At 38.9% G+C, this 25,773-nt stretch overlaps 1 protein-coding gene across 1 annotated transcript in view; it reads left to right on the top strand.

The window, feature by feature from the left end:
- The first annotated feature begins 6,432 nt into the window (after window positions 1-6,432).
- LOC118849186 (DBIRD complex subunit ZNF326-like) overlaps window positions 6,433-25,773 on the top strand; it is a 55,121-nt gene continuing 35,780 nt past the window's right edge. Inside the window, exon 1 of the mRNA XM_036758260.1 lies at window positions 6,433-6,570. Coding sequence (XP_036614155.1) covers window positions 6,555-6,570 — 16 coding nt within the window. The 5' untranslated portion in view covers window positions 6,433-6,554. The remainder of the gene's footprint in view (window positions 6,571-25,773) is intronic.

Here is a 25,773-nt window from a genome sequence, read left to right as displayed (position 1 = left end):
GCGCACATCCAGATAATCTAAGATCAGGGCTGTCCAAAATATGGCCTGCAGGCAGTGCGATTTTATGCGGCCTGCCTGTGGGTTTTAATTTTCATGAGCGAGAAAATAAAATAATAATTTGCATGGAAGGCATATTAGATTTTTTTAATTCCATCGCTAATAAATAATCTCGATGTTAATTTTCTTTGGTATTTTTAAGCAGTATTAAAGATGGAACATATCACACAGAATTTTCAATCCATCTGTGGGATGTGTTCCGTCTGTACAATGCAGACTAGTCAGTATGCACCTACCTTTATACTGTTGGGTTGTTGCTTTGTTGTTTTGTGTTTGCTTTTGCGCTTTGCACGTTTGCCTGTCCTATTGATGATGTGCATTCCCCTACTTTCTATTAGTGTATTGTATTTTTTATTTTGGGTGTGGCCCTTGAATAACTATTTTAATGCAGCCCTAAGATAATCTAAGGTTGGACAGCCTTCATCTAAGATGGTGTTACCTGTGTGGAAGACTCTGGGGACCTGCTTCTGGGAGAGAGAACTGGTGAATGTATAGACATTTGTCATTGGCCTGACCTCATAGTGGAAGCAACCATTTTTCATTGGCTATGTAACTAGAACTGTCTCTGACTTTAAAATTGAATGAGCACAGTCTGATTCTTTCCTGAATTCACATCTTAGAAATGTGAAGGATGCCTTCTCCCACAGCAGGTGAGACCATTTGGTAAGAGGGCAGGGTCTGAGGACCTCCAGCTTAGAACATGTGGATGCAAGAAAAGGCCTTTGGGTTTTGGTCCTGCTTCATTTGTCCTTTTCAGTTTTAAGTGCAGGAAGCAGAGTTCATGACCTGTAAGGTTAAGCCACAGGGATCTAGGAATCCAGGAATCCAGATCAGACATTTCAGCCAGCACAGTACCAAAGCCCATGTGGGGCACAAGTCTAGTATGCCAGTCTGGGGGGCTTTGGACTTGGACTCGATGGGCCTTGACTTTGTAGGAACTGAGTTTAACTTTGAGCCTGAAACCCCTTTCCTCCCCAGAGACCAAGGTGATGTAGGAAAGGTAATATGCTACCAAGTGCTGAGGGAAATATTTGTACCTTAGTTCTTTCTCTATCTTTGAAGTAAATATCCCTTTGTAAAAGCTGATCTAACGTTGTGTAGTTAATTGGAACTGGGTTGCTATCACTAGCCCTTAAAAAAGAGGGGAATAGCATTGATGGGTGCTCACTGAAGCCAATGGTAGAGAGGACAGAGATTCTCTAATACCCCACTCCTCCACGCACATGTTCTATGGAAGAACTCTGAGGGGTAGGGTTAACATAGAACAGATTGGCTTTCAGACAGTGGGCTCAGAGCCAACCCATTTTACATGCAAGTGCAGAGCAAAAACGAGTAAGGAAACTGGGAAAACTAGAAGGCCAAAATAAACGATTACAAGTTCCTTGTAAATGAGAATGTACAAAGAAACTGAATAGCGAAAGAGGGACAAATTATGATATTTTATCTAGAGATGCATTTATTGAAAAGTAAATAGTTACAAATCAAGGTTCTCAATTGTATTGAATTTAATAAGCTGACATTAAATATTCTTTTAAATGGACAATATGATGACATAAGACATGATGTCACAGAGGGGTGGCTTGCAGTAGTGGAGAGGTAACTAGAGTAGGAGTTTAGAGACTCTGCTTTAATTTCCAGGCCTTCCAATAACTAGCTATCTGACCTTAATCACTTCACTTATTGGGGCCTCAGTTTCTTCATTCTCAAAAATGAAAGGACTAGACTAGATGACCTGTGTAGTGTGAACTCCTGGGAGGTAGGAGGCATTGGAGATACCTCAGGGAGACTATCTAAATAAATAGCTCAGTAAAATAGATCAGGAAAAATGTAGGAGAGGGTGAATTGGCCTCCAGGGGCCATCTCTCTAAAGCTCCCCTGGGGAGACAATGCAATTTGCACTACACATGTCTACCATAGAAATGTTTTTCATGCATAGGTATTTCTGTTTTTTCAATGTTAGCAGATGTGAGTAATAAGTTCAGTGTACTAAATTCATGGCAGCCTTTTGTCATTATGTATTTTCTCAAAAGATATCATAGTACAGTTACCATCATGAACAACTAAAAAATTTATAAAGGAATCACCTTACTAAAAACAATTTGTGGCCAACTGCTTTAAGGTCTACCCCAGCTATAACTTACTATTACAGTACTGTGTATCGCTTGCTTTATCTATGTTTACATGTTGTAAGTTCCTCTAGGGCACAGACTGTCTTTTGCCTCTTTTTGCCTTCTCAGTGTTTAAGCACATTTGTTGTCCAGCCATTCAGTCATGGTCTGTCTCTTTGTGATTTCATGGATCATAGCATGCCAGGCCCTTTTATCCTACACTATCTCCCAAAGTCTGTCCCGAGTTCATGTTTATTTCTTCCATGATCTTCTCTATCCATCTTATCCTCTGCCATCCCCTTTCCCTTTTGCCTTCAGTCTTCCCCAACATCAGGGTCTTTGTCCTGTCTTTTCATTATATTGCTAAAGTATTTAAACTTCGACTTTACTATTTCACTTTACAGTGAATAGCCAGAATTAATATCTTTAAGTATTGACTATTTGACCTCCTTGATGTCCAAGGGACTCTCAAAAGTCTTCTCCAGCAGCACAATTTGAAAGTGTTGTTTCTGCGTTGCTCAGCTTACTTTCACAACCATACATTGTTACTGGAAAAAACATAGCTTTGACCATATGGACCTTCATCAGCAAGGTGATGTCTCTGCCTTTTAAATATGCTTTCCAGATTTGCCATAGCTTTCCTTCCAAGGAGCATCTTGGAATATCAAGGCTGCAGTTGTTGTCTGTAGTGATCTTTGAGCCCAAGAATTTAAATCTGATGTTGACCAAGAAGTGATAGGACCATGTGCCAAGATCTTAGGTTTTTTTTTTTTTTTTTTTGCATATTAAGCTTCAAGCCAGTTTTTACACTCTCTTCTTTCACCCTTGTCAAGAAACTTCTTAATTTCTCTTTACTTTCTGCCGTCACAGTGGCATTGTCTGCATATCTGGGATTGTTGATAATTCTCCTGGCAACCTTAGTTCCAGCTTTTGATTCATCCAGCCTGGCATTTTGCATGATGTAGTCTGCAAATAAATTTAATGAGATGAAAATATACAGCCTTGTTGTATACATTTTTTCCAATCTTAAACCAATCAATTGTTCCATTCTAACTGATGTCCTTGGCTGGAATATAGGTTCCTTAGGAGAAAAGTAAAACAATCTGGTATTTCCATCTGTTTGAGGAGCTGCCACATTTTGTTGTGATTCACACAGTCAAAGGCTTTAGTGTAGTCACTGAAGTAGATTTTTTTTTTACCTGGAACTCTCTTGCTTTCTCCATAATCCAGTGAATGTTGGCAATTTGGTCTCTAGTTCCTCTGCCTCTTCAAAAATCAGTAGGCTCTTGTGATAATTCTCAATTCACATACTGCTGAAGCCCAGCTTTGCAGAACTTTAAGAATAACCTTAATGGCATGTGAAATTAGAGCAATTGTTAGGTAATTTGAACATTTCTTGGCATTGCCCTTCTTTAGGAACTGATCTTTTCCAACTTAGTGGCCACTGTTGAGTTTTCCAAATTTGTTGGCATAGTGAGTGCAGCACTTTAACAGAATCAATTTTTAGGGTTTTAAATAGTTCAGCTGGAATTCTCTTGCTTCCACTGGCTGTATTGTTTGCAGTGCTTCCTAAGGACCACTTGACTTTATTCTCCAGGATATGTGGATCTAGATTAGTGCTGCATCAGTGGTGGATATCTGTGATGTTAAGATCTTTAGAATTCTTTTGTGTATTCTTGTGTATTCTATTCTACTTCTGTTAAATCCCTGCCTGTCTTTTATTAGGTCTATTTTTTGAATGAAACTTCCCCTTGATATCTCTAGTTTTCTTGAAGAGATCTCTTGTCTTTACCATTCTATTCTTTTCTTCTATTTTTTTGTATTGCACATTAAAAAAATTTTACTTTCCCTGAATTCAGCTGGGTATATCTTTCCCTTTCTACTTTACCTTTACCTTTTGCTTTCTCCTTTTTTTTTCCAGCTATTTGTAAAGCTTCATCAGACAGCCATTTTGCTTTCTTGCTTTTTTTCTTTAGGAAGTTTTTTGTTGCTTCCTCTGGTACAATATTGTGAACCTCTGTCCGTAGTTCTTCAGGCACTCTATCTACCAGATCTAATCCTTTAAATCAGCTCATCACTTCCACTTCATATTCATAAAGGGTGTTATTTAGGACATATTATATGGTCTGATGGTTTCCCCTACTTTCTTCAATTTAAGCCTGAATTTTGCAGTAAGAAGCTCATGATTTAACCACAGGCAGGTGATTATATAGATTTTTTTTTCCACCTTTGGCTACAAAATATATAATCGGCTGAATTTCACTCTTGGCCATCTGGTTTGTCCTTGTGTAGAGTCACCTTTTGGATGGTTGGATCACTGCCTTATGGCAGAAGAGCTTATGTAGTTCAATGAACCTATAAGCTACGCAGTGCAGGCTTACCTAAGATGGACAGGTCATAGTGGAGAGTTCAGACAAAAGGTGATTGACTGGAAAAGGAAATGGCAAATCACTCCAATATCTTTGCCAAGAAAACCCCTTGGTCGGAAGGTGTCCAATAGGCTATTGGGGAAGAAGAGAGGACAACTACAAGTCGCTCCAGTACTAATGAAGCCCCTGGTCCAAAGATGAAAAGAAGTTTGGCTTTGGATGCTTCTGGTGACCAAAGGAAAGCCTAATGCTATAAAGATCAATATTTCATAGGAACCTGAATGTAAGATCTATGAATTAAAATAAGCTGGATGTAGTCAAATAGGAGATGGAAAGATTAAACCTCAACATCTTGGGTTTCAGTGAACTTAAAATGGACAGGATGGCTGAATTTAATTCAGGGGACTGCTACATATACTACTGTGGGTAAGAATCCCTTAGGAGAAATGGAATAGCCAATAAAAGGGTGAGAAAAATAGTACTGGGGTACAATCTCATAAATGACTGAATGACTGAATGATATCTGTTCAAATCCAGCGCAAACTGTTCAACATCATATTAATACAAATCTCTGCTTCAACCTCTGATACCAAAGAGACCAAAGTTGATTAGTTACATGAAGACCGACATCTTCTAGAAATAACACTAAAAAAAATTGTCATCTTCATCATAGGGGATTGGAATACTAAAGTAGGAAATTAAAAGCTAATTGGCATAACAAGAAAGCTTTGCCTTTGACTACAAAATGAAGCAGGGCAGAGATTAATAGAATTTTGGCAAGATAGCTCACTGGTCATAACAAACACCTTTTTCCACCAACCCAAAAGGTAACTCTACACATGGACATTACCAGATGGTCAGCATTGAAATCAAATTGATTATGTATTTTGTTTAGCATGGTACCTGTCCCATACTAGATGCTTATTAAATGTTTATGGGCTGCTTACTATGTGATGTAATATATAATATATATACACACATTAAATTATGTATACATTACATTATGTATACATATACAATATGTACATCATGCAACATACCATATATACATACACTATACAGCATAAAGTATGTATAATATATACATTACTTTTTTATAGGTATACACACACTGGTTCCATGTTTTTTATACACACACACACACACACACACACATTTCATCAGCTCTTGGTGTGGAAACTCCCTTTCCCGTTGCAGACCCACAAGCATCTGTGTGATTTAGTCTCTGGAATTGCTTGAAGTCAGGATGCGTCTTAGAGGGTCAGAGTGGGATTTGAACCCAGGTCTTAGTGATTCCGAGCCCAGCACGCTAGTTCGTTGCCACTATATAAAGTGAAATCTGCGTAGCACTGTCAAGTTTACAAAGCTGTGTTCATCCGTTTCTCTTGTGACCCTCACAACGTCCCCTCCAGGTAGAGGCTACAGGTATTCTTCCCATTTGACAGATGAAAAAAGGGGCGCACAGAGCTGGTTAGTGTAGGAGGCAGACTGTGAACCCAAGTCTAGCACTATTTTTTCTCTTTCCCCTAAACAATAGCTCCGACGACCCCAGGATGAGGACTGGGTTTATGGCCTTTGGATAAATCAGAGAAGCTCCTCACTGGGCAGGAGACCCCGCCCTTTCCAGGCCCGCTGCCCCTCCCTCCAGCTCCCGCACGCGCGTCCTCTCTCCGCCCGCCCCGCCTCCACCGCCCCGCCTCCACCGCCCCGCCCCCACTTGTTGTGGGGGAGGGGTACGGGCCGGGGAGAGCCCTGGAGTGACGTAAGCAGCGACTTCCCCTCTTCTCCTCCCCCCAAGCCCCACCCTATCCACGCGCATCTCCGCCAATCGCGGGCCGCGCTCCCTCGGTGACCTTTTCCGGCCCCTCCAGGCTCCCGCCCCCCAGTCCCCAGCAGCTTCTTTGTCGCCAGAGGCACCTGAGGTGAGAGCGTCTTCTTCTGTCGTTTTAGTCGCCTCAGTCCCCAGAGTCGGAGCCGCAGCCGCCGCTTGGGGTCCCCCGGCCCGAGGCGCCCGCCCGCCATGGACTACGATGAAGGTGAGCTCCCGGGAGCCCGCGCGGGGGCCTGCCTGGCCGGGCCGCCTCAAGATGGCCGGGGCTGCTTGGGGGGCTTCGTGTGGCGCCCCTAGCCCGCCCCGCGCCTAGGCCTCGGTTCGGCCTGGGGAGGGGGTAAGGAGAATGGTGCGTAGGAGCAGGCGAGGCCTCTCCCACCTCCTCGGCCCACTCGGAATCCGGCCCGGTCCTGCGGGTGCTTTGTTTTCCGAGGGGGCTGGGGTGACCCTTCTGTGGGCCCCGGACCCCTGGGGACGGACCCTTTCTCGGGAGCCCGTCCTTAAATGCATACAGTAAAACCCAAAGAATCCCAAAGGAGACCAGTCCCAGGCATCAAAACAAAAAAGAAATCCCCAGGTTAAGGACCCCTGCCCTAGGCCGCCGTGCGCGCCCCCTCCCCCGGCACAAAGACGGGGCGATCTCCCCATATTCGCCTTCCTGCGCTGTAGGAATATTTGAAATTGGCGAACAGTGTCCCAGGCTTCGTTCCTGGAGTGAGTTGGCCAACCGGCATCATTTCCCAGCTTTTCGGTGTCAGCACAGATTTAGTGCTGGAAGCGACCTCAAAGTCGACTTATTCAGCGCCTTTTGTATGCCGGGTCTCGAGGACACCGAGACGGAAACAGCCCCTGCCCCTCAAGGGGCTTCTAGTGGGGGAAAAAACAACATATGTGCATACGTGTGTATATGTGTATGTATGCACGTATATATGTACATCGAAAATATACACAAGAGACACAAGGTACTATTTTGGGGGTGGGGCTGGAAAGGGCTCTAGAAGGAGGTCTCATTGGGCACAACCCTTATAGGTCCATAATGATGAATTATTCTGCAGACTGGAAGATAAACCCTAAATGTCATCTTGCATGGTGGTATTTGAAGTTAACAAAGGCTCATTGCTTAAATGGGCAATGGTCACCTAGTTTGAGGTGAGTTTTTCAGTCATTGTCACTCTGTGTGAGTTTTTAGAAGGTCCTTTATTATACAGATTCCAGTTGTGGTGCCAGTGATAAAGGCTGTGATTTGTCTATGCCATCTTGCAGGATAGCCTTTGAAATTAATGAGTGTTGTAACAGGCTTTATTGCTGAAGTGGGCAGCGTCCTCTGGTTTTCTTCCTGGGATAATTGCCTTGAGGATGTATGGATCTCTATGATAAAGCCTGCTTCGGAGTCATTAGTTCTTTTATAGTACTACTAATAGTGCTCTGCATGATAGGGCTGTGCATGTTGACCAACTCAAAAAAGCAGCCTCAGGTCAGATTTTTCAGAACAGTTAAAACAAGTACCCTTCACTACTAGACAAGTTCACAGACAAAGCAGGCCATTGTTGATAGCCAAGTGGTCTTGCAAATGGTCACCAGGAAAGTACATAAAGGAAAGATGTCATTTTAATGTTATGTCCTTCTCAAGTCGCCCAAACTTTAGACAAATTTCCAAAAAAAGAGTATTGATGTATTTGAATTTTCCTTAATCTCCCTGCCTGCCTTTTATTGAAGCTTCTTTGGCTAAAATAATCAGCAGATTTCTTCCCATTATCAGTCCCTGAACAACCACGAATTTGGCCTTTTTAAATGGCTTTTCTAGGAGAAAAAAATTCCGCGTCTAGTTGGATGTAAGAAATGAAAGGAAAAATAAATCTTACCTGGTTTTCTTTCGCATTGGAAGGGAAAAACAGGTTCACCGAAAAATAATTCAAAACGTTACTTTTTCACATGTCCTCTTTTGTTTGCATGCTTTAAATTAATACTTCATATGAGGGTGTGTCAGGGATGCAATAGCATTGTGAATCTTTCAGAAATTATTAGTTGATCTAATTTGAAGTAGGCTTTATGTGTAACTATTTTGCAGTAGGAAATTCATTTGCCATTTGTTGCCAAGAGTTTCTTGTCTAGTCTTTGTTCGCAGTAATTACTCTGATACATGGATAGCTCTAAATGATGACACTAGAGGTGGTTCGAGTTAGGAGTAATTTTTTAAAGTCATTTTCATGCAACAGTAGTTGGGATGGGCCCCGGACCAACTGTAGTTTGAGCACCAACTTAGGCTAAGTACCATTAAATTATCAGTTTGTTTTTGTAGGTTTAGAACTGGAAGGGTCAACAGAAATTGTCTAGTCCATGAGGGTTAATAGCTTTTTTTGTGTTATGGACCCCTTTGGCTGTTAGGTAAAGCCCATGGTACCCCTCTCCAGATGGTTTTTAATGCATACAATAAAATACATAGGATTAGAAAGGAAACCAATTATAGTGAAATAGTTTTCAAAATATTAAAAGCAGAAGCTCACAGACCCAAAGTTAAGGTCCTCTGATCTAGTCCGACCTTTTTGTTTGACACAGGAGGAAGTGTCAAGAAGGATAAGCCAGAGATGGATAATAACTTGCTTTAAATCTCACAGATACTAAGTAACAGGGCCAGAATTTGAACTTCAGGTCTTTTGATCTTGTGCTCTTTCCATTGAGCCATGACAACCTATGAAACACTCAGTACGTGTTACTTTGCCAAGGATAAGATTTAATCCAGGGTATGTTATAACCTGGTCCCAAAGGACCGTTTTTTATTTGTGGATAAACTTGATATTCTTTCCTTAGTTGTTATTCATAATCTAATGTTTGACATCTCTTTGCCTTGAGAAGGGATAGAGTATTTTGTGAATTGTAGTCGTGATGTAGACAGGTAGTGACATAATCTATCTGTATCTTAAGATAAAATCTTAAAATCTTTAGTAGAGTTTTAGTGGAAAAGAAAGTTAATTTGGAGGACATAGGTTGTCAGTTTTTAAATGGCTTTAATTCCAGGCTGCTTCCCTTTGTCACTAAAAAATACCTCTCTCTGCTGGCAATTGTTACAGATCAGGTAATGTGACTAATTTTTGTGATGATATATGCAGTATTACAGTTCAGTTCTACAAATTCATTGAGAGCTCCTCTGCAGGGTACTTGAAGGGGATAGAAACCTGTAGAGAATCCCTGCCCTCACACTAATATAATTAACATAATAAAAATCTGCTGGGGCAGGGAAAAACAGTAATGCATTGCCAAAGCAATAACTATTGGGTTACTTGCATTACATCTGTGTGCATGATGAGCATTAGCTGCCTGAAACTGTTTTGTGTGTATGTGTGCAAAATTGTGTGCTCCAGTATTACTAGAGGAGATCTAGTTAAAATGGAAGAGAAGATTTGCATTTAAGTCTTTCTTTTGTTGCTGTCTTTGTGATTTCAGGGTCAGACCTATAATTTTCTCATCTGAAAAAGAGAAATTAAGCTAGGGGCTCACATAGATTGTTTTTGTGTTTGAGTATTTCAGAGGCAAGACAGGAGGTTTCATTAGTTGCAGGAAACTCCCCTGTGCGGTAACTCTTGTTCACTCTGAGCAACTTGTTTGCTAAGATGGCATAGCTAGTATGTGTCAGAGGCAGGTCTTCCTGACTCTAAGGGCTTATCCTCTGTCTGCTCATTAAATGATCCATATAAAAGTGTATTATAGAGTGCTAACATCCTTCTAGATGCCTATCAAGCAGTTAGTTGTAGATGTATTTTTTTTTGATGGAGGAGTATGTAATTTTTGTTAACATTTCTGTTAAAATTAGATTTTCTATTATAAATCTGACTACATTCTCTGTATATGAGGAATGAGGCCTTATCAGAGATACTTGTTGCAAAATCTCCCCTCCCTTGCCCCTGCCCAGTTTTCTGTTTTCCTTTTAATTTTGGTTGCATTGGTTTTGTACATGGAAAAACTTTTTAATTTTACGTAATTAAAATTATTTATTTTACATTTTGTAATGCTCTCTATATTGTTTGGTTCATATTTTTCCTTTATCTATAGATCTGACAGATAAACCAATCCATGGTCTCCTAATTTGTTTATAGTATTACTTTTATGTGTAAATCATGTACCCATTTTGACCTTATCTTGGTATAAGGTGTGAGATGTTGACCTATACCTAGTTTCTACCACATTTTCCAGTTTTCCCAGCAATTCTTGTCAAATAATGAGTTTATTTGGAACTCAGAACTTCTAAAAAATGTTAAAAAATTGTTTAATGTCTAATTGGGGAAAAACTAAATATTATAAAGTAAATTTTACAAAAGTATAATTTGTTTCTTTTATGAAATGTGCCTTGTTTTACTATGTACTTATCGCATTTAAAGGTTTATGGTTTACACAGGATCTTACATATATTATTTTATGTCTTTTTTTTTTAGTTAAAGATCTCTTTTTTTTGTAATATTTTTTAGTTTTCAACATTGATTTCCACAAGATGTTGAGTTACAAATTTTCTCCCCATTTTTACCCTCCCCCCACTGCAAGATGGCATATATTCTGATTGCCCTTTTCCCCAGTCTGCCCTCCCTTCTGTCATGCCACCTTCCCCCCCCTCATCCCTTTTCCCCTTACTTTCTTGTAGGGCAAGATAAATTTCTATACCCCCTTGCTTGTACCTCTTATTTCCCAACTGCATGTAAAAAACAACTTTTAAAAAATTTTTTTTGAGCATTTGTTTTTAGAACTTTGAGTTCCAAATTTTCTCCCTTCTTCCCTACCCACCCACCCTCCTTGAGAAGGCAAGCAGTTCAACATAGGCCACACATATATCATTATGCAAAACACTTCCATACAGTCATGCTATGAACTAATAACTATATTTCCCTCCATCCTATCCTGTCCCCCTTTATTCAATTTTATCCTCTTAACCCTGGCCCTTTTCAAAAGTGTTTGCTTTTGATTACCTCCTTTCCTGCTCTGCCCTCCTTTCTATCATCCCCTCTCTCTTATCCCCTTCCCCCTTACTTTCCTGTAGGGTAAGATACCCAATTGAGTGTGTATGTTATTCCCTCCTTAAGTCAAGTCTGATGAGAGCAAGATTCATTCATTCCCTTTCACCTGCCCCTTCTTCCCTTCCAGTAGAACTGCTTTTTCTTGCCACTTTTATGTGAGATAATTTACTCCATTCTATCGCGCCCTTTCTCCTTCTCCCAATATATTTCTCTCTCACCTCTCAATTGTATTTATTTATTTATTTTGAGATATCATCCCTTCATATTCAACTCATCCTGTGCCCTTTGTCTATATATCTGTATATTCCCTTCAGCTACCCTTATACTTAGAAAGGTTTCATGAGTTATAAATATCATCTTTCCATGTAGGAATGTAACCAAAACAGTTCAACTTTAGTAAATCCCTTATGATTTCTCTTTCCTGTTTACCTTTTCATGCTTCTCTTGATTCTTGTATTTAAAAGTCAAATTTCCTATTCAGCTCTGGTCTTTTCTTTTTCAAGAATGTTTGAAAGTCCTCTATTTTATTGAGAATCCATATTTTGTCCTGGAGTGTTATACTTAGTTTTGCTGGGTAGGTGATTCTTGGTTTTAATCCTAGCTCTTTGACCTCTGGAATATCATGTTTCAAGCCCTTTGATCCCTTAATGTAGAAGCTGCTAGATCTTGTGTTATCCTGATTGTGTTTCCACAATACTTGAATTGTTTCTTTCTGGCTGCTTGCATATTTTCTCCCTGACCTGGAAACTCTGGAATTTGGTGACAACATTCCTAGGAGTTTTCTTTTTGGGATCTTTTTTTCAGGAGGCAATCGTGGATTCTTTCAATTTCTATTTTACCTGCTGGTTCTAGAATAGCAGGGCAGTTTTCCTTGATAATTTCTTGAAAGATGATGTCTAAGCTCTTATTTTGATCATGGCTTTCGGGTAGTCCAATAATTTTAAAATAATCTCTCCTGGATCTATTCTCCAGGTCAGTGGTTTTTCCAATGAGATATTTCACATTGTCTTCCATTTTTTTCATTCTTTTGGTTCTGTTTTATAATTTCTTGATTTCTCACAAAGTCACTAGATTCCACTTTCTCCATTCTAATTTTTAAGGTAGTGTTTTCTTCAGTGGTCTTTTGGACCTCCTTTTCCATTGGCTAATTCTGTCTTTCAAGGCATTCTTCTCATTGGCTTTTTGGAGCTCTTTTGCCATTTGGGTTAGTCTATTTTATAAGGTGTTATTTTCTTCAGTATTTTTTTGGGTCTCCTTTAGCAAGCTGTTGACTTGTTTTTCATGATTTTCTTGCATCACTCTCATTTCTCTTCCCAGTTTTTCCTTTAATTCTCTTACTTGTCTTTCCAAATCCTTTTTGAGCTCTTCCATGGACTGAGACCAATTCATATTTTTCTTGGAGGCTTTTGATGTGGGCTCTTTGACTTTGTTGACTTCTTCTGGCTGTATGTTTTGATCTTCTTTGTCACCAAAAAAAGATTCTAGTGTCTGAGTCCTTTTACGTTGCCTGGCAATGTTCCCAGACAATTACTTGACCCTTGAGGTTTTTGTCAGGCTACGACTGCCTTCAGAATGATGAGTGCTTTGTCCCAAGATTTAGGTGCATTGCATTGCTGTTTTCAGAGCTGCTTCTACCTGGCAAGCTCTGCCACACCAGCACTCTTTCCCTAAGAATTGCCAACCAGGACTGCTACCCAGATCCAAGCAGAGCAAAGCGAGAGAACCCCGCCTCTGTGCCAGCAAAGTGTTTCCTGCACTCCTGCTCTGATCTGCTGCTTGACTGCTCCCACTGGGTGGGCCTGGGCCTGGGCCAGGAAGCAACTGCTGCTGCAGCCCAAGCGCCGCACCATCTCCCCTGCCCCCAGGGCTGGGGCCTACTGAGCTCTCCTCTCACCACGGTCCAGCAGTTTTCCCACTGACCTGCTAGGTTGTCTTTGGCATTTGTGGGTTGAGAAGTCTGGTAATCGCCACAGCTCAGTGATCCAGGGCCCTATGGCTTGCTCCACTAGATCTCCTCAGCCCCTGGTCTCTCCTGGTATGGTCCACAGTGGACTGCGCACTGCTCCCAGCACTGTGGGATAGACCCTTCCCAGCCACCATCCAGGCCATCTTGGACTGGAGACCTGCTTCCCTCTGTTATTTTGTGGGTTCTGTAGCTTTAGAATTTGTTCAGAGCCATTTTTTACAGGTGTTCAGAGGGATTTGGGGGAGAGCCGAAGTGAGTCCCTGCTTTCCTGCCACCATCTTGGCTCTGCCCCCATTTTATATGTCTTTTTTAACAATCTGGTGAGTGGGTCATGCAAGTATTATATCCATTGTATGGAAGGAGAAACTGAGACTCAAGGAAGTTCAGACTTGCCCACTCTTATACTTTACCACAGCCAGAATTGAACCCTGGTTCTCTTATTCTAAAACTAGTACTTTTTCTATTACATCACAATGCATCCTGATTTTTAAGGGTTTTTAGGCTAATACAGGAACTGTCATTTCCTAAGGTAGAGAATTCTGTCTTTTTAATTTAGATCACCACTAATCACTTGCTCCAGGTCATACAGCAAGTGTCTGAAGTGAGATTTGAATCCAAATCTTCTCTATTCCCAAACCCAGCGCTATGTGTACTATACTTACACTGTCTCTAAGACAGGGATTCTTAACTTTTTATTTGTCATGGAATCTCGTGGCACTGTTGAAGCCTCAGGAACTCATCTCAGAATAATTGTTTTTAAATGCATAAAATAAAATACGTGGAATTACCAAGAAAACTGATTATGTTTAAATAAAATTATTAAAATGTAAAATAAAAGCATATTCACAGATCCCTCATGTTAGGAACCCCTACTCTAAGAGGATTTTTAATCAAGGCTTCAAATATCTTCTTCAGTTCACCATCTCCATTTGTTATTTGAGGGCTTCTTCCTTCTCCCTTATCTTTCAGGAGAATGCTCTGAAGCAAAAATTTTATTGGAGGATGGCCCTTTAGAGTCTTAGCATAATCATTGCCTAACAGCTTAGTGCCTTGGATGTTGTATGAAATAAATATTTGTTTAATTGAGTTGCTAAATTTAAACTTCACATCTCATTTCTATTTTCTTTCTTTTTTTAGTAGTATTCTATTTTCCCCCAAATTACATGTCAAGACAATTTTTAGTGTTCATTTTTACAAGATTTTGAGTTCCAAATTTTTCTCCCTCCCCCTCTTCTCTCCCTTCTTATGAAAATGGTAGGCAATTTGATATAGGTTATACATGTGAGATCATGTAAAACATATTTCCATATTAGTCATAGTTGTGAAAGAAGAAACACATCAAAAGGAAAAAACCACAAAAAAGAATCAAGTAAGTGTCAAAAATATGCTTTGATCTGCATTCAGAGTCCATCATTTCTTTATCTGGATGCGTATAGCATTTTTCTTTCTGAGTCCTTTGTACTTGTGTTGGATCACTGTGTTACTGAGAAGAACCAAGTCATAGTTGATCATCACACAGTGCTGCTGATATTGTGTACTATGTTTTCCTGGTTCTGCTTATTTCGCTTTGCATCAGTTTGTACAGGTCTTTACAGGTTTTTCTGAAATTTGCCTGCTTATCATTTCTTATTGCACAATAGTATTCCGTTACACTCAGCTTGTTATTACAGCTTGTTCAGCCATTCCTTAACTGATGGGCATCCCCTCAATTTCCAGTATTTCGCCACCACAAAAAGGCTGTTATAAATATTTTTGCACATGTGGGTCTTTTCCATATTCCCTTTTCTATGATCTCTTTGGGATACAGACTTAGTAATGGTATTGCTGGGTCAAAGAGTATGCACAGTTTTATAGCCCTTTGGGCATAGTTCCAAATTGTTCTCCAGAATGGTTGGATCAGTTCACAACTCCACCAACAGTGGATTGGTGTCCTAATCTTCCCACATTCTCTCCAACATTTATCATTTTTTTTTGGTCAAATTAGCCAATCTGATAGGTGTGAAGAGTTTTAAAACCTTTGAGTTTTAATGTGCTTTTCTCTAATCAAAAGTGATTTAGAGCATTTCTTCATATGCCTGGAGATAGCTTTGATTTCTTCCTCTGAAAACTGCCTGTTCATTTCCTTTGACCATTTATCAATTGGGGAATGACTTGTATTCTTATAAATTTGACTCAGTTCTCTCTATATATATTTGAGAAATGAGGCATTTATCTGAGACGTATGCTATAAAGATTATTTTCCATCTTTCTGCTTTCCTTCTAATCTTGGTTTCATTGGTTTTGTTTGTACAAAAGCTTTTAAAGTTAATATCAAAAGTATCTCCTTATATTCCGTAATGTTCTCCATCTCTTGTTTGTTCTTGAATTCTTCCTCTCCCCATAGATCTGACAGGAAGATTATTCCTTGCTTTTCTTATTTGCTTATGGTGTCACCCTTTATGTCTAAATCATGTACCTATTTTGATCTTCTCGGTATATGGTATGAGATGTTGCTCTATAACTAGTTTCTGCCATACTGTTTTCCAGTTTTCATAGCAGTTTTGGTCAAATTGTGAGTTCTTATCCCAAAAGCTGGGGTCTTTGGGAAAAAAAACTAGGTTATTATGGTCATTAACTACTATGTCTTGTGTACCTAATGTATTCCACTGATCTACCACTCTTTCCTAGCCAGTACCAGATAGTCTTGATGATTACTGCTTTATAATGTAGTTTGAAATCTGGTGTGGCTAGGCCACCTTCCAATATTTTTCATTAATTCTCTTGATATTCTTGACCTTTTGTTCTTCTAGATGAATTTTGTGGTTACTTTTCCTAGCCCTATCAAATAATGTTTTGGTAGTTTGATTGGTACTGCACTGAATAAGTAAATTAGTTTAGACAAAATTGTCATTTTTATTATATTGGCTTTGCCTACTCATGAGCAATTGTTATTTTTCCAGTTGTTTACATCTGACTTTGTGTTTTAATTGTGTTCATGTAGTTTGTTTGTCTTGGCAAGTAGACTCCCAAGTTTTTACAGTTATTTAAAAGAATTTCTTTTTTTTATCTCTTGCTGGTGGGTTTTGTTGGTCATATGAAGAAATGCTGATGATTTACGTGGGTTTATCTTATATCCTGTAACTTTGCTAAAATTATTAATTATTTCAAGTAGTTTTTTAGTTGATTCTCCAGGGTTCTCTAAGTATACTGTTTTATCATCCACAAAGAGTGATAGTTTTGTTTTTTCATTGCCTATTCTAATTCCTTTGATTTCTTTTTCTTCTCTTATTGCTATAGCTAATATTTCTATTAGTATATTGAATAATAGTGGTCATAATGGGCATCCTTGTTTCACCCTTGGTCATATTGGGAAGGCTTCTAGCGTATCCCCATTATAGATAATGCTTGCTGATGGGTTTTAGATTGATACTGCTTATCTTTTTAAGGAATGCTCCCCTTATTCCTAAGCTTTCTAGTGTTTTTAGTAGGAATGGGTACTGTATTTTGTCAGAAGCTTTTTCAGCATCTATTGAAACAATCATATGATTTCTGTTGGTTTTGTTATTGATATGGTCAGTTATGTTGATAGTTTTCCTAATATTGAACCAACCCTGCATTCCTCATATAAATCCTACCAGATCATAGTGTATTATTCTTGTGATGTATTGCTGTAATCAACTTGCTAGTATTTTGTTCAAAATTTTTACAATTACATTCATTAGGGAAATTGGTCTATAATTTTCTTCCTTTGTTTTAGCTTTTCCTGGTTTTGGTATCAGCACCATATTTGTGTCATGAAAGGAGTTTGGTAGGACTCCTACTTCACCTATTTTTCCAGATAGTCTATGTAGTATTGGAATTAATTGGTCTTTAAATGTTTGAAAGAATTCACTCATAACCTAATGGGTTGTTCAACTTGTTTTTCTAAGGTGGGATTGTTTAGGAATTCTATTTCCTGATCTGTTAATCTAGGTCATTTATATTTTTGTAAATATCCATTGATTTTGTTCAGATTGTCAGATTTATTGGTATATAATTGGGCAAAATATTTCCTAATGATTGTTTTATTTCTTCATTGGTGGTGATTTCACCCTTTTCATTTTTGATACTGGATATTTGGTATCTTTCTTTTTAAAGATGAAATTAATCTTAGTGGGTTTTTTCATAAAACCAACTCCTAGATTTATTTACTAGCACAGTAGTTTTGTTTTGTTTTGTTTTTACTTTCAGTCTTACTAATCTCACTTTTGATTTTCAGGATTTCCAATTTGATACTCAAATGAGGATTTTATTTGTTCTTTTTCTAGTTTTTCTAGTTATATGCCCAATTCATTGATCTGTTCTTTTTCCATTTTGTTGATGTAAGAATTTAGAGAAATAACTTTTCTCTAAGTACTGCTTTGGCTGCATCCCATAAATTTTGGTATGTCATCTCATTGTTGTCCTTCTCTTTAATGAAATTATTGATTATTTGTGTGATTTGTTCTTTGACCCACTTATTCTTTAGGATTATTTCATTTCCAATTAACTTTTAATCTATCTTTCCATTGCCTTTTGTTGACTATAGTTTTTATTGTATTGTGATCTGAAAATAATATATTTCTGCCTTTTTGTATTTGATTTACAGGCTTTTATGTCCTATTACATGGTCAGTTTTTCTGTTGGTGCCATGTGCTGCTGTGAGAAAGGTATATTCCTTTCTATTCCCATTTAGCTTTCTCCAAAGGTCTGTCATTTTTGGCTTTTCTAATATTCTATTTACTTCCTTAGTTTCTTTCTTGTTTATTTTTTGGTTGGATTTATCCAGTTCTGAGAGGGGGGACAGTTGAGGTCCCCCACTGGTATTTTTTTGCTCTCTATTTCTTCCTATAACTCACCTTCTCTTTTAAGAATTTGGATGCTATACCACTTCATTGTCTATGGTACCTTTTAGCAAGATGTAGTTTCCTTCCTTATCTCTTTTAATTAGGTCTGTTTTTGCTTTTTCTTTGTATGAGATCTTGATTCCTACTCTTGCTTTTTTTCACTTCACCTGAAGCTTAATAGAATCTGTTTCAGCCCTTTACCCTTTCTCTTTGTGTGTCTCTTTGCTTCATATGCATTGCTTGTAAATAACATTTTATAGGTTTCTGGTTTTTGATCCACTCAGCTATCTACTTCTTTTTTATGGGAGAATTTATCTCATTCACTTTAATTATGATTGCTACCTTTGTATTTGCCTCCATCCTATTCCTTCTCTTTGTCCTCTCTCCTTTCACCCTTTTCTGCCTCATGAGTTTTGCTTCTGTCTACCAATCCCTTGATCTGCCCTCCCTTCTATAAGTCCCCATCCCTTTTCTTTACTTAATCTCTTCCCATTCTACAACCCTGGTAAGATAGATTTCTGTGTTCAACTGATTATATATATATTATTCCCTCTTCGAGCCAATACTGATGAGAGTAAGGTTCAAGTGATGCCCATCGCCCACCTTCCCATCTTCCCCTCCACTGCCTCTTTACGTGAAATAATTTACCCCATTCTATCTCTTCCTAATGCACACAGTGTACTTCTGTTTCTCATCCCTTAGTTTTTTTTTTTTTTTACATCATTCCCTCAATTCACCTTATACTCGTTACCCTTTGTCTATGTATATTCCTTCTAGGTGTACTATTAGTGATAGAATTTTTTAGGAATTTAAGAAATACAAATATCATCTTCCCATGTAGGGATATAAACAGTTTAGCTCTATTGAATTCTTTATGTTTTCTTTTCCTGTTTTACCTGCTTATGCTTCTCTTGGGTCTTGATATTGGAGATCAAGTTTTTGGTTTAATTCTGGTCTTCTTATGAAAGCTTGAAATCCTCTTTTATTGAATGACTGTTTTTTCCCTTGATGTATGATGCTTAATTTTGCCAGGTAAGTGATTCTTGTGGATTCTTTCAATGCCTATTTTGTGCTGTGGTCATCAAAAGCCATCAGGATGGTTTTCCTTGATAATTTCTTGAAAGATGCTGTCCAGGTCCTCCTTTTGATTTTGAGTTTCTGGTAGTCTAATGATTCTGATATTGTCCTTCTTAAGTCAGTTTTTCTAGGTCATTTGTTTTTCCCATGACGTATTTAACATTTTCTTTTCAATTTTTTTCATTCTTTTGAATTTGTTTGATTGAGTCTTGATGTCTCACTAGAGTCATTAGCTGCCATTTGCCCAACTCTAATTTTTAAATGTTGTTTTCCTTAATTAGCTTTCGTATTTTTCTCTTTGGCCAACTGTACTCTTTAAGGAGTTATTTTCTTTTTTTTCTTTCAGTGAAAGAGAAAAACAAAGTGTATTTAAGATTTGCCTTATTGGGTAGACTCTTAAGGAATGTGAGCATTTGTGATGCTTGTATTAACAAGCAGGTCAAAACAATTTGATGCAGACAGAGTCTGAGCTAGGTTGAATCTGAGCACCTTCATGGAGGCAAGATGAGACTTACATACAGAAACATTATGAGAGGGATCTAGGGTGGTCAAGTAGTCAGGGGTGATGGGAGGAGGGATTTAGGGAGAGTCTTGATGGGACTGGGGTGACTGGGGGGATTGGGGTGAGGTAAGACTCCAGGAATGAGATTAAGGGTGGGAAATAGCTGAAGGCTACCTGAAGATGACTGACAATGGAAGGTAACAGATTTGGGTGTAGATATTTTGATAGGATGAAGGGTGGAAAATGGCTAGAGAAAATCTGTAGGTAACCAGACAATGGAGGTAACCAAGACAACAGATTTGGGCATGAAAAGCCAGATCATGTGGCAAGATTCAGGGAGAGCTCAAGGGGGTTCCCACAGCCTATACCTCATCATTCCTCCCTCAAACAAATGGGACCCAAATTCCTTTGGGGTAAGGGGTGAAGGTCTCAGCTTCTGAAAGCTTGCTTGCAAGGGGTGAAGAGTTGTCTCTGCCTGGCTGGGTCTCATTCAAGGGGTACATAGTTTGAGCAGTCATCTGGAAACTGATGGCTTGGAGTCTGGAGGAGAGAAACCTGGCAAGGAGGTTGAGCAAACAAGGACCAAACAAGTAGTATAGGAGTACAGAGAAATGACAATTTCCCTGGAGGGAGTGAAAGATGACCATGACAAGGCCAAAACAAAAGGAAAAAGGGTATATTTGATGGGGGAGGTTTTTGCTGTTAGATATCCCTTTTCTTTGTGAATTGCCTAAGGAATTATTTTCTTCAGTGGGTTTTGGTATCTCCTTTTCCATTTGGCCAATTCTACTTTTGATGCAGAACACCTGAGAGCAGATCCTCATGGGGATGGCTATAGTTTGAGAGTGGAAGATTAACCAATGAAGAGAAAGGCTTGGTCAGACACATAGTATATATTTTACTTTTAAAGCAGTAATTTTTTGTAGGTTTGTAGACTAATTTTGCAACTTTAAAAATGATATGATTATTTTGTTTATTAAAGATTATCAAGCAGAAAATTGTGAAGCCTTTGGGTGGCAGATCATCTTTAATTAAACAGTATTTGGATATTTAGTCAGATAAAACCACCTGACATTTACATTATTTTTTTCTTATCTAAGCTCACCAATTTATCATGAATACATCACAGTTTTTACTTTTTTTTAATGCAACTGTGATCTGATTATCACCCATCCGTGTGTTCTTTTCATGTAACAGCAGTGTTGCTTGCAGCTGCTGTGGAGGTGTAAGGCTGGTAACACCAGCACACAGGAGGGCTGCTAAGACAGGTTCTTTGTAACTTTAAGGGGTTAACAGTCTTACTTTAATGAAACGTACATGTATCATTCACTTCAGGGGAAAAAGTCAGCACCCTCAACTTCAGAGCAAATACAAATAGAAGTTACAAACAGGAAAAAAAAAAAAACTGCAAATCAACAGACAGGCTTCTAACTATCTGACCATAGCAATACATACAGTTACCAGAGAGAGAAGCACCAACACCTGGGTTTTCAAAGCTGGGCAGGGATGGAGGTGGAGGGGGTGGGGGGTGGTCCTTAAATGGCTACCTAGGGTCCCATCTGTCCAAATCACACGAACACTCTTCCAGTGAGTGAGCCCCAAAGCAAAATGCTATCCTCAGAGTATATATACTGCTTCCAGTCAAGGACTCTTGATTCAGTCAAAGACTCCTGCTTCTAATGAAGGTAAGACTCAATCAAAGGCACCTGATTGCCTTAGTGCTGAGAAGTACTCCAAAAGAAAAAACAGCAAAAAGTCCTACTTTACTTGCCATTACACATGTGTGCTACTTGCCCTTGTTCTCCTGTATATCCTTTGCAGGTTGATTGCTAAATATGCTGGGTACATTCTTGTAATTTTTTTTTTTACATATAGACATACACACACAGACACACACACACATACACACATATATATTTTAGTCCTACATTTCTCTGAAGACATCCTTTTTGCTGGCTTCATTTATTTATTTATTTTGTAGTTCATAGGTGGTAACATGTTGCAGGATCATAGATTGCAACTTGGAAATGACTTTATACATCTTCTAGACCAGCTCCCCTTTTTTATAGATAGAAAGCTGAAGCCCAGAGAAGCCTTGCCTGGGTTTGCACAGGTAGCTGGTAGCTAGCCCCTTTCCTTCCAACTGTATCATATGCCCGCTATATGCTCCTCCATTGCCTTTTAGGTGACTTTGAGGTTCAATTCTTCAGAGACTTTGGTCGTCCATGTCTGATAGCCACATACCATTACTGGAAGAATGTTGTTATAGGTCTTTGTTTCAGAATTATTAAAGGCACTGTAAAATTTTTCAAGTCAATCCAGGCTGCCGTCTTTCTTCCTTGTTAAGTTCTGGATGCATTTCATTGTTCTATTTGTGTTTTGACCAAGCTCTATGGTTTATCCACCTAATTACATATTGACTAAATTTAGGATTTTCACCATTGCTTTATTTCTACATGGCTTTTCCTGTGTGATTATGGATTTGGAGAAGCAATGTGATATAGTGTATAAGGACTGAATGAACTTGGGAGTGAGAAAAACCTGTGTTCTCATCCTGACTCCTATCCAGGTAGCTGTGGCACAGATCACTGGACAAAACACTTTACCTCATTTGGCCTCTCTTATTTTAGCTGTAAAATGGAGAAAATAACATTGTAGCAACAATGTTACTTGCTGCTACTGTAGCTGTGTAAGACCAATAACACCAGCACACAGGAGGGCTGCTAGCACACGTTCTTTGATCTGCTTTTCTAAGGAAAGCAACTTTAAGGGGTTTACAATCTCACTTTAATTAAACATACATACATTATTCACTTAGTTCAGGGGAAAAAAGTCAGTACCCTGAACTTCAGAGCAAATACAAACAGAAATTACAAGCAGAAATTATAAACAGAGCAAAATAACACAAGTCAACAGACAGGCTTCTAGCTCTCTGTCCAAGACATGACATACATAGTTACCAGAGAGAGAAGCACCACATCTCGGTTTTCAAAGCCAGGGACTCCAGCGCCTACCTAGAATCTCACCTGGTCAAATCACATGACACCCTTCCAGTGAGTTAGCCCCAAACAAAATGCTAACCTCAGAGTATATATACACTTCTTCTGGGTCAGAGTGTTTCACACCTTTTGAGGGCTTCACACCTTTTATGGCAAGACACAGTCAAAGACACTTGATTGCCTTGGTGTTGAGAACTCTCCGAAAGGAAAAACAGTAAAAAGTCCCACTTTGCTTGCCCTTACAAACATTTGATGGGTTTTTGTAAAGTATAACATAATGTATGTAAAAATCTTTGCAAACCCATAAACCTCTAAATAGGTAAGCTGTTAACCTCATTTAGGAGGCTTTGTTGAGTCCCTGGGCTAAGGCCAGGACCAGGGAATTTTGGCCCCTCCCCGGCTAATCAGTTTAGCTTTATGCCATAGGAGATCAGGACAGGAAATTCTTTGAGTTTCAATTGTATGATTTTAACATGTGCGTAGGAGACACCTTGTTCGAAGTCTTTGAAGTAAGGCTTTGTTGTTCTAAATCAAATGCATTTTTATAGTCATCAAACAGTAAGTACCAGTGGGATCTTATAATTCTGTTTTCCTGTCTATTGTGTTATTATAAAAGTATTATTTGTTACAGAGTATCATTTGCAAAATCCTGCCTGTTCTAGTTTTATGCCTTCATCAGGAATACTCTTTAATGCTTGTCTAGATTATTTTTGTGAAATTTTGGTAGAGATGGGAAAGTAGACACAAAGGTCAGTATTTGGTATTTTCTTTGTCACCTGAATTTTTTTCTGAGCTTTTGGTTTGCCTTCTCCACTCCCTTTCAGTACTTTAAAATTTGATCCTCTAGTGCTCTGAAAACTATTTTGCCTCCAGTATGGATATCTTCTCCATCCTTTTTTATTTTCTTTAAAGATGTTGCTTATCATTTTTGGCCTCTCTGCAGCCTTATATGATGTCAGTCCACATCTCCCCCTACATATTCTCCATGATTTTTTTATGACACTTCACTTTCGTGGTTCCCCACCTGTTTGACTATTCCTTCTCAGTGACATCTGCTTAATATTCATCCAGGTCATGCCCCCTAACCATTGATGTCCCCAGAGGACATGTCTTTGTCCTTCTTTGTTCTGTACTGCCTTATTTGATAATCTCATCAGTTCCCATAAGTTTAGTTATAACCTTTGTTAAGATTAAGATATGTCTTAAAGCATAAACCTAAAGCATAAGTGACCACTCCCTCTGCTAAATGATGTTTTCCAAGATAAAGTATTATAGAATTCTCTTTTATATAATGCTCTTCACAAAGGGCCCACTTCCTACCTTTCTTCAACTTTAATTACCTCTTACAGTCTGAATCCAAATATACTGGCCCTGTTGTTATTCCTCCCATAAGACGTTCTGATTCTATCCCTTATGTCTACCTTTGAACTGACTGTCTCCTTTGTCTGGAATGTTCTCTGTCCTAACCTCTGCATAGAAATGTTTACATTTTAAAAGAGGGCCTTCCAGAGGACTGGGCCATCCTTAATCCTAAGAGACAAAATTGATGATAGAATTTCAGGCATCAGTGACTTTGTAGGGAGATTTTCCTCTTTTTTTTTTTTTTTTTTTGGCAGGCGCTTTCCCTCCTGGCACTACGTAGATGGCTTTACATACTATGTTTAGAGAGCATCCCTGCATTATATTATTATATAGTTTCATGATTCTTATTAACAAGTCAATGGATATCTTGGGTTTTGAATTTAGTATTTTTGTATTTGATAGTTTTAAACAGAAAATAAGTTTGAAATCACAGTGTTGAGATCAAGGAACCACATGTTGAGGTTTGAGGGTGCTCAGGACCCCAAAATTCTGATGTGCTAGGTCCTCCAGCCATCTTTCAGTCAAAGAGAAAAACAAAGTTTATTAAAGTTTAGCCATATTGGGAAGACTGTAAAGAGTCTCAGCTTTTGTGATGCTTGTGTTGACCAGTGGGCCAGATTGAATCTGAAGTAGATTGAATCTGAGCACCTTCATGGAGGCAAGATGGATCTTATATACAGAAAGACTGTGGGAGAGATCTAGGGGTGGTTCTGGGGTGATGGGAGGAGGGGTTTAAGGAGGGTCTTGAGGAGGAGTCTAAGGAGGACCTTCATGGGACTGGGGTGACTAGAGGACAGACTCCAGGAATCAAGAAAATGGGATTTTGATGGGATCAAGGGTGGGAAATAGCTGGACTATGGAGGGCTAGGTTAGGTTAAGAGTAACAGAGATTTGGGCCTAGCAATAGTGAAAGGCTTACGGCCTCTCAGGCAAATGCTTCATCAAGTGGGAATATCAAGGAGAGTTCAAGGGGGCTCCCAGAGCCTGTACCCCATCCACAAGATTTGGTTTCAAATGCCCGATCTTGTTTACTAGCAAATAGCTAGTTTGTGAAGGTTACTTGTGAAGGTTACTTAACCTGGGTTTCAGAGTTCTTGTGTGTGAAATGAGTGTATTGGACCAAATCAGAGATGTCAAACTCCTGAGTGCTGCCCAAAATAGATTAAAATGTAATTGGAAATGTTTAACAGAATAAATAAGAATATAGTACAACAGAAAGTTAATTTGTTGTTTGTTAAGTAAGTATGTGAGGTAGCAGAGATCTGTTCCCATTTGAGTTTGTTACCACTGAACTAGATAAATCATTTCTAAGGCCTCTTCTCTTCTGCCCTAAAGCCTATGATCCTGTGAATTGGTTTATGTTCTTGAGGAATGGACTAGTGGACATATAGCTCAAATTTAGAGTATAAGTAATTAATTTAGTATTATGTTATGCTTAGCCTTTTTAATCCCCTTTTCTACCTCCATACAAGTGTTGCTACAGAAGTAGGAATGAGAATCACTTAGTATTTTGTTTTGTCCTGTGAGTTGTTGTGGTCCCCAAATTCTTCACCTGCTTGCCCATCTACTGGAGATTAGCCCTCAAGTGGGCCAGTGCTTAGATCAAGACAATCTGTTACTGGGACTGCATGTGAAATCTTTTCCAAGTTGGTAGAACC

Source organism: Trichosurus vulpecula, chromosome 4 (assembly GCF_011100635.1).
Source record: "Trichosurus vulpecula isolate mTriVul1 chromosome 4, mTriVul1.pri, whole genome shotgun sequence".
In the NCBI taxonomy this organism is placed as follows: Eukaryota; Metazoa; Chordata; class Mammalia; order Diprotodontia; family Phalangeridae; genus Trichosurus; species Trichosurus vulpecula.
The sequence above is the reverse complement of the archived record's forward strand: the minus strand, read 5'-3'. Positions and strand labels throughout refer to the sequence as shown.